The sequence below is a fragment of the Gymnoscopelus braueri genome, assembly GCF_963280865.1.
Source record: "Gymnoscopelus braueri genome assembly, chromosome: 18".
In the NCBI taxonomy this organism is placed as follows: Eukaryota; Metazoa; Chordata; class Actinopteri; order Myctophiformes; family Myctophidae; genus Gymnoscopelus; species Gymnoscopelus braueri.
The window spans coordinates 50570498-50580497 of record NC_137618.1 but is presented as its reverse complement, the minus strand read 5'-3'; the positions used below and the strand labels follow the sequence as shown (position 1 = coordinate 50580497).

The 10000-nt window shown below is 43.0% G+C and overlaps 1 protein-coding gene across 1 annotated transcript in view; it reads right to left on the bottom strand.

Moving 5' to 3' along the window:
* Window positions 1–3551: 3551 nt before the first annotated feature.
* LOC308073410 (myosin light chain kinase, smooth muscle-like) overlaps window positions 3552–10000 on the bottom strand; it is a 96591-nt gene continuing 90142 nt past the window's right edge. Inside the window, exon 32 of the mRNA XM_080412283.1 lies at window positions 3552–4485. Within this exon, the coding sequence (XP_080268409.1) occupies window positions 4357–4485 (129 nt within the window). The 3' untranslated portion in view covers window positions 3552–4356. The remainder of the gene's footprint in view (window positions 4486–10000) is intronic.

Below are 10000 nucleotides of genomic sequence, written 5' to 3'. Positions count from 1 at the left end.
AAGGCCGGGAACGCATCCGAGTCACTTTTCAAATATAGCAGATCTACAAGCTCATAGCGTGAACATTCGTGCAAATCTTTGAATATATATATTTTTAAAGGGAGCATTTGCAACTCAAATCTTTGCTTCTGAGTCGGTCCCTGGAACAAAACATTTTACAAATGTTTGCTTTAAAAAATATATATATTCAAAGATTTGCACACATTTTCATGATTTAAAGGGGTACTGTGTAAGTCCCAAAATAACGAATTTAGTAACCTCTAATGGTCACTACCGTCATTGCAGGTCTTTAGTGGATTCCTTGTTTTCACCGGAAGGTGGAAGCGTTTCAAAAAGCATTATTTTTGTTGTTTTATACTATCTGCGGTACGTTTCTCTTAGCCTTTGGGTTAGGGTTAGGGTTAGTGCGTTTAGGAGCTTTAGTTACCGTGAGCTGTGTTTTCCATCTTCAAATCCTATAATGCCATAAAAACAGCGTGAAATTCCTTTTTGTTACTAGCACGGTAGTTCCGGGACAAACAGGAAACCGGTGCATTTCCGTTTCCCGGCCGGATGACGTCATTTTCGCGGGAAAGACGCCCCTGTCCACTTTCAATAGAAAATATGTTTATAAAAGGCTTTCGGGGGTGAAATTCATGGAATGGGCGTTGTGAAACATTTGCCACTCACAAAAGATATACAATTTAACTTTAGTTTTTTTGAAAAAGTTACCTAGAATTACTTTTAAAAAATAGCAGATCTACAAGCTCATAGCGCGGCACGCTTGTAGATCTGCTATTTTTTTAAAAGTCAAAGAAATCTAAAAATGACACAGATGCGTTCCCGGTCTTAAAAGGTTAATCTCTTCAATTTTGTATATATTTTTTAACCATCATTCGTCAAAAGTATTTAAATAAAAGATTAAAGGTCAAAGGTCACACAAACAGATGGAATGTGGTCATATCGTCTCTGTCGGGTGGAAACCTCAAAACCCTGAACCTAAACCTAAACCTCAGAACCTAAACCCTGAACCTAAACCTGAACCTCAGAACCAAAACCCTGAACCTAAACCTGAACCTCAGAACCAAAACCCTAAACCTAAACCCTGAGCCTAAACCCTAAACCTAAACCTCACGTCCAAAACTGCTCAGGATTCAAATTAAAACATGGAGATAAGAGGTTTCTGCCCGACAACAAGGATATAACAGTGATAAAAGGCCAACAACAGTGGTTTGTTGCAATTATTATTATTATTGTTATTATAACACTGGTAACAATAATAATAATATGTATTATTATTATTATTATTATTATTATTATTATTATTATAACAGTGGTAATAATAATAATAATATTTATTATTATAACAGTGGTAATAATGATAATAATAATAATAATAATAATAATAATAATAATAATAATAATAATAATTATTATTATTATTATTATTATTATTATTATCATCATAACAGTGGTAGACAGTGACTCATGCGGAACCAGGGAAACAAGCTTCGGCTTCAGTGCCATGTCTGCTTATTACAAGCGACTTTGGGCTTCTTTTTCTGTGAGGTCACTGGTAGTTGCTGGTTGTGCGCACGGGGGGGGGGGGGGGGGGGTTGCTTATTTGGGCTTGTTTCCACTTTTTTCTAATTATTATTTAAACCAGTGGTTCTCAAATCATTTCATGTCTTCGTCCCTTCGTCCCTTGTGTTGTTGGAATGTTTCAAAAAATCATTTCAATCATCCACATTTTATTGCAAGATCTTTTGAAACTAGCAGATCTACAAGCTCACAACGCATCTCTGTTGTGCTTGTAGATCTACTATTTTATAGAGTGTAGACAACTACACGTTTATAGGGGTGGGGGGAGGGGGCACAACAGAGCGGGTGACACTAACAACCTAAACAGGCTGGTGAGGAAGGCGGGCTCCGTCGTGGGGTCCCCGGGGGTCCCCTCTGGAGGAGGTGGCCAGGGTGGGTGGGAACCCCTTCCAACAGATGCCCCTCCATCTCTATCTGAGCAGGAGAGGAAACAACAGATTCATCCATTCCCCGGGGTGGAACTGTATGAGACTTGGCAGGTCCTTCGTGCAGGTAGCCATGAGGATTCACAACGAGACGCACAGTGGTCGCTCTGCCAGGCCGACCGTAATCTCTCGAGAACAGATTCTGCTCTGCGTTTGAATCTGTCGGTAGCCGTGTTGACAACCCGTGGACATTGGCTACAAGTGGGCGTGCCATCAGATCAGGAAGCAGGCCGCGCTATACCCAATCAAATGTAGTGGGCGGGATTTATGTGTGTGCCGTTCGTTCCCCACTGGAAACAAACCGAAACTCATTTAACAATAGCGTCCTCGAAGCCGACAAAACCACGGAAATTTGTAACATTTTAACTTGCTCTTTCATAATAGAAACAAGTGGGCTTATAACCAAAACGATCTCCCAAAGAACATGGTTCTTTGGGAGAAATGGTGTTAGTGTTCCGTGGAGAAATATTGTTAGTGGGAATGAAAACATAGTCGCACCACCGGAAGTGAAAGGCTGAAGGCAGACCAAAACCCCGGTTTCCCTGAGCACGGGTCGTCCGTTCAGCTCCGCCCAGAGCCAAGTAAAAAACAGCAGAGGGCGCTGTTTTTCCTTTTTATTTGGCGATGGGTTCCCAGATTGGGGCGACCGTAACAGAATCTGAAATATAAACCCAGAGATATAGAAACCTAGAAACCTCATTGGCCTCATTGTAGAAACCTCCTTCCAGAGTGGAAATCTGGGAAAGGCTCCGCCTCCAAGTAAACCTGGGGGGAAACCGCAAAACGTCTGATGTCATCATGATGTCATCATGCGCTGTTACATGGATGTAACCAAACCGCTGTGACAGGAAGTAGAATGGAAGTGGTTCTATACGCTGGCAGTGCGTCACAGCGCCACCTAGCCACCTGGCATACACACTGCAGCGTTTTCAATCACTGTTGCATCTCGGTGTAAACGCAGAATAAAAAGTGAGAACGCGATGGCAATTTGACGTTTCCTAACCTGATCGTTCCCGTTCTAAGGTGGCCTTAGTCACTTTTACTTCACAATATTCTCGAAAGTGCTTGGAAAATGTGGGTTTGTAATTTTTCACATATATATTTTTTTAACACAAATCGACTCTTCTTGGGGGTCCCTAAGGGTCCTTGGGGGTCCCTGGTACAACACATGTTCAGATCAGAGTTAATTTTTATGTAGTTTTAGTCATAGTCTTTTGAAAATGTTATTTAGTTTTACTCATATTTTAGTCATCTGAAATGTTTTACTTTTAGTCGACTAGATATCATAAGATTTTAGTCGACTAAATCTACAGTTGATTTTGTCAAAACAATAAGTATTTTGGCAGTGCCTTGATGGCGTCGTAATGGCTGATTTTACACTTGGTTGCATGCTGAAAATAGCCGATCTACAAGCTCACAACGCGTTGCAGCGCGATGCAACCAAACATAAAATGACTCGTCTATTAGTTCTACAGGATCTCTTCTCCACTAGTTCCTTCCTAACATTTTTCGTCTAGTTTTTATTTGTTGACGAAATTGTCGATATTTTTAGTCTTTTTTTTTTTTTACTTCAAATTTTTTATCCCGCGATTTTTGTAACCCATTTTTTTCACCCGGTGCCAATTTCCTAAGTGATCCTGGGCACTACACCAGCCCTACACCAGCACTACACCAGTCCCCCACAGTAGGGAGGCCAGGGCCGAGCTCATGCTTCCTTCAGGCATGAGAGCCAACTGACCTTCTTGTCACCTGACAGGGGGGAGTTTCCCTGGTTGGACGTAGCGCGTGGAAGGAACACGTTATTCCAACCAGTTCCCTTCCCCTCCATCAGGCGCCCCGGCTGTCATGGGGGAGGCGGTATAGCGACCAGGATTACTACATGTTTTTGTGAGGGTATTAACTACCCTAGGAGACACGGGGAGAACATGCAAACTCCACACAGAGTAGGCCCTTTCGCCAACCCCACCTAGGGTATGGGCGCTGATGACGCGGAGGAGAAGACACGCCCCCAGCGCCCACAGTGTCCCCGGCGGGAATCGAACCCAGGACCTTCTAGCTGTGAGGCGACAGCGCTACCGACTGCGCCACCGTGCCGCCTGATATTTTTAGTCTTAGTCTTAGTTTTGGTCATCATAGCAAATTTTTTTATTTAGTTTAGTTTATTTATTTAATTTAGTTTTCTTCAGTGAAAAAAATGTGGTTTTTGGTCATAGTTTTAGTCGACGAAATTAATACTGGTTCAGATGGGAGTCCTTGACACGAAAATGTTTGAGAACCACAGCTTTCGATGACAAACATTTACTGTGCTTGTTTCCTCTTCCTGTCCTTCGTCTTCCTCTCATCCATCCTGTCACTCCTCCTCTTCCTCCTCCTCTTCCTCTCCAGCCATCACCTCCACCAGGAGCTCTGCGGTGCAGGTCGCCTCCCCAACGCTGTTCACCGCCTTCACTGTGTACTTACTGTCATCATCACCTGAGACCTGATAGATAGATAGATAGATAGACAGATGGATAGATAGATAGATAGATAGATAGACAGACAGATAGGCAGATAGACAGATAGACAGATAGATAGATAGATAGATAGATAGATAGATAGATAGATAGATAGATAGATAGATAGATAGATAGATTACTATCATCATCACAGACAGACAGACAGACAGACACACAGACAGTGACATTGTCCTAATCTCGGATACAGCAGAGAAAAGAAGGGAACTACTGCTGGCCGTAGAAATGGAGTGCAGGAAGATCGGCCTCAAGCTCAATGCCAAGAAAACAAAAGTATTGACTGTTAACACAGAGGACAAAACCGTTGCCACTGCGGACGGGCCGGTGCTCGAGGCAGACGAGGACTTCAAATATCTCGGGGCCTGGACTGCTTCAACGGAACAGGACCTGGAGGTCTGGAGGGCACTCGCCTGGCATGCCTTTCATGGGATGAGGAGAGTGTGGAAATCAGACATGATGGGAGAAGACCTCAAGAGGCGGTAGTTCGCTGAGACATGGACCCTCACAGTGGAGTCAGTACTGCTGTATGGAGCTGATACATGGACCCTCACAGTGGAGTCAGTACTGCTGTATGGAGCTGAGACATCTACCCTGAGACATGGACCCTCAAAGCAGAACAGGAAAGGACCCTGGATGGAATCTACACAATAATGCTATGAAAGGCACTAGGTGTCACATGGACCACATCAGAAACATGGTCCTCTACGGGGACCTCCCACGGGTCACAGACAAGGTCAGAGAGAGACGGATGAGGCTGGCAGGGCACTGCGTCAGGCACCCAGAACTAGAGGCAAGCAAGCTGACACTATAGGAGCCAGCCAAGGACAAAGCCAGGAAAGGAAAGAGGTGCACCACCTACATAGATGCACTGCAGTATCACAGTGGAGACAGTAGGAGGTGCACCACCTATGTAGATGCACTGCAGTATCACAGTGGAGACAGTAGGGAGTGCACAACCTACGTAGATGCACTGCAGTATCACAGTGGAGCCAGTAGGAGGTGCACCACCTACGTAGATGCACTGCAGTATCACAATGGAGCCAGTAGGAGGTGCACCACCTACGTAGATGCACTGTGGCATGACATCTTAGCTAACACTGTATAGTCCGGGAGTCAAAGGGTGATTTTTGGCTGAACGTGGTTTCGTCGGTTAAAGTTTTTTTCTCAACTGATACTTGCTGCTGGGGGTCCCCTCTTAAGGATTCAAGAGGGTGCCCAGTGAAATCCCTTGGGCATTTTTAATTATTAACCCCTTAATGCCCAAAACACAAAAAATGCACCCAAAATAGACTTCTATGGTATTTCATGCAAAATACTTGATCTAAATGCTTAAATTTGGTTTCTACAGTGTGTATCCATGTAAGTGGATGTGTACAGTGCATTAGATTTAATATTTATGAATTTTTTTAATATTAACCCTTTCCTGCCCAGAACAACATAATCTTTAAACTGTGATATTGTACATTGCACAGAAATCAAATCAAATCAAATCAAATGCATTAGATCTGCTTTCTACAATAGTGGAACTTGTTTCCTTTTGGATGAATGCACATTAACCCTTTCAGGCCTTCCATCTTGAGCATCCTGCACAAAAATATCTACAGAACATATTCCCCTGGGGGGGAAAAAGAAAAGAAAAAACATTAAAAATATATATATATTAATTATATATATATATATATATATATATATATATTATATATATATATATATATATATTTATATTCCGTTATATATATGCTATATATGTTATATATGCCGTTATATATGCCGTTTTTATTAATATATTATCAATTAATAACACATTAATAACACATTAATAACACATTAATAACACATTAATAACACATTAATAGCACATTAATAGCACAAGATAAACACAATTCCTACATGTGTAACTTGTTCCTGCTTTTTCAACTGATAAGCTAGCAGGGAACCAGCTATTTCTCCTCATCATGAGCTAAGAATGTTTGTGTGTGGATGCAGTTATTTTCTAGGATGACAGTGATTTGGTAAGTGTTTTCTCTCTTTCTAACCTCAGACATTTTGTAACTATTTCATTTCATGTATTGATTCCTTGAAGTTTACATAAGTATATTAAACGATAATTATAACATTTTAGTCATGTGAACCTATTTTTCAGGTAGCATAATGTAGCTAGCAGGTGTGTGTGACATGTACCTACGTCTTTGGGGGATGCACGCCTTGATGAGTTTTGTTGGAGCTATAGGTACACTATTAGCTGAAAGTGGGCTATCTGGTGTCCTGTCAGATGTGTTTGGAGGAGTTGCCAAGATGTTAAGTGGGAAGAAGTTTCCTCAGAATGTACGTGCCCTGCGGATGATGGCTGAGGTAGTGCTACAGAGAGTGATCCCAGATGGCAATTTTCAGAATGCAGAGGAACTGATGAGAGCCTTGGATCAGATTGCAAGTCAGAGCAGGACGGCAAAACTATGGATTGAGGTCTTGGTGAAACCTGTGTTACTGATGATGTCTTTCATCCGGGCTGAACGTGAGGGTGACTGGCTTCTCCATCTCACCACTTTCCGTAAGATGCTTCCCTACTACTTTGCAGCAGGCCATGTCAACTATGCCAGGTATGGCCTCTACTACCTTCGATCCATGGAGAAGCTACCTTCACATATTCAAAGATATTTTCACCAGGGGCAACATGTGACGCGACATATTGCTGGAATATGTAATGGTTTGTGGACCGACCAGTTCATTGAGTCCACCTTCATGAGATACGGCCACAGTGCAGGAGGGATCATTGGGATTACCCTGAAGGAAGAGGCACTGAAGATCTGGGCCCTGAGTCGTCATATCTGCTGTAAGATCGAGTCAGACATGAAAAAGATGGAAGAGGAGGACAGGGATACTTCAACCATTCACATGTATCACAAGGAGGAAGCAAAATCAAGAATTTTAGCAGACTCAACGGACAGAATTGGACTTGTGAAAAAATTGGACACTTGTATCCATCCATTGAATCCCAGCGAACATCCAGGAGAGAGCATTGTGAGCATCATCACTGGAAAGATAGCCCCACAAGTTGTTAATGTAGACAGTGCAGTAACGATCGGGGAAACAATGTTAAAAGATTTTGAAAAAACCTGGCCAGAGGGATTTTATAAAACCATTCCATCTAAAGTCAAGACAATGGCAACAACAGCCAAATCTATCCAAGTGGGAGACTCCAAAGTGTATGACCTAAATGCCATCTATTCCAGGGTCATTGTACTCCTGTCCAGTGACCGAGATGTTCACGTGGAGGATGTCCTCACTTATGAGCTGGCACCACTCCCGACTGCCATGTTCACCGAGGATGGAATGATAATTTGTAAAGCCAAATCTGCATTGAAGAAGGCACTGCAGGTTGAAATCTCCAGGAGGAATGCTGGTGATGCAAATGTTACCATCATTGACGGATCAGCTCTTCTTTGGACCATCCACTGGCCAGCTGATGGTACAATAGCTGATCATTAAAAATGTCAAAACACGCCTGACATCATACCTGTCAAAGAGTGACGTCTACCTCATCTTTGACAGGTACTATGATTACAGTACAAAGTCAGTCACCAGAGATGTCAGGGAAACAAGGGTCATCAAGAAACATCATCTCCTCCGTTCTACAAAGCTTCCAGCCCAGAAGGTTGTACTGTCCTCTGTGGAAAACAAAAAACAGCTCAACCGACTCATATGTGAGGAACTTATTAGTGACAGGCTTTTCCACATGCAGAGCACAAACGTACACAAGTTGGTGGTGACAGGGGAGGACCCATGCCCGACTGAGATCCAGATGGAAGAGAGAAGGATCCGTTATGATCTGGAAACCCAGCAGGAAGAGGCTGACACAATCATTGCCCAACAAGTCCTGGTGTGTGCTGGAGAAGCCCATAAAATCTCTGTGGTTTCGGATGACACAGATGTGTTCGTCCTCCTCCTTCACCACTATCAACAGGCAGGACCGGATGTATCTCTCACTATGGAATCCCCGATCCAGGAAAGGGCAATAGTTGACATAAAGTCAACACTGGCGAAGCATCCACTAATTGCCAAGAACATTTTACCAGCCCATGCCATTTCAGGATGTGACACTGTAGCGTCCTACTATGGGTTGGGAAAAGGCTCTGTCATTAAAGTCCTGAAAGCTGGCTACGATTTATCGGCTATGGGAAACATAGATGCACCATTCCAGAATGTCATTGACCAAGCCACTGCATTCATATCAGCCTGTTATGGCATACAGAAAAGCAGCGACATGTCACGCACTAGACTACTAGTTTGGGGGGAAAAGAATGGGAAAGGATATACGTCTGCTCCAAACCTAGCTGCACTACCACCTACCAAGGAATCTTTCATTGAAAATGTCAAGAGGGCCCACTTTCAAGCTGCTTTATGGCGAAATGTTGACGGGCATCTTCCACCAGCATGCGACCCAGTGAAATTTGGATGGGAAAAAGACATAACTAACAGGTCACTGAGCCCAACCACTCTACCTGAAGGTTGCAAACCTGCCCCAGACTACATTTTGAAAATGATTAAATGTGGCTGCAAAACTGACAACCTATGCAATTCCAAAAAATGCAGCTGCAGAGTACATGGTTTGCCATGCACATTGTCCTGTCACTGTTATGTTGTAGGATGCTCAAGACAGTTTTAGATAGGATTCTTTCCTTTTTCTTTTATAAATTCCTTTAAACTTGGTTCTTGTCTCCGTCTCTGATTCTGGTGTCTCAGGAAAATGTGGTTAGTTGGTATCATTGGACCTTAACATGGGATATGCTGTATATGACCACTTCCAAATCAACATTATTAATTTCTTATTGCGAACGCGGGAAGCTGCGCCTCCGACCAAGTGGAGCTTACTATATCATCGTGCTTGCGGTGTGTGTGTGTGTGTGTGTGTCTGTCCCATATTTATGGTCTCTTTCCGTCTGTGTTCACGCTCTCATTCTCTCATTGGCTCGCCGGCGAGAGATTGCGCCTGATCCCATTGCTTCACCGATCTGTCCGTCAACCCCCGCCCCGTTAACACAACATTACGAGCGACGCCCACTGCACTCTGGTTGGTTGCGAAATGAAACACTTCCTCATACCGAGTAACCTCGCATCACCAGTCTTTCCACCTCCGAGTACACCGACCCGCTGGGCCAGGCTTTTATTTTTTAGCAAAACTAAGCAATAAAAGCCTGGAGATCGAGGCGAATCTGCGTTCGCCTCCAGCGTTCGCGCGTCTTACTTGTACAGCTAATTTGAAGCATTTGAATTGATTTACTGTGGATAACATTTTTAATGGATTTTGGTGCTTCGGGTGTGAAGGAGTTAATATCTATGAGATGTTCTAATGTGAAATCAAAATAATTTTTTTTACACATCCACGTTCATTTATAAACACTGTAGAAATCAAATTTGATGCGCTAAATCAATATTTTTGCATAAAATGCCATAAAAAACGTTTTTTGTTTTGGGCATTTAAGG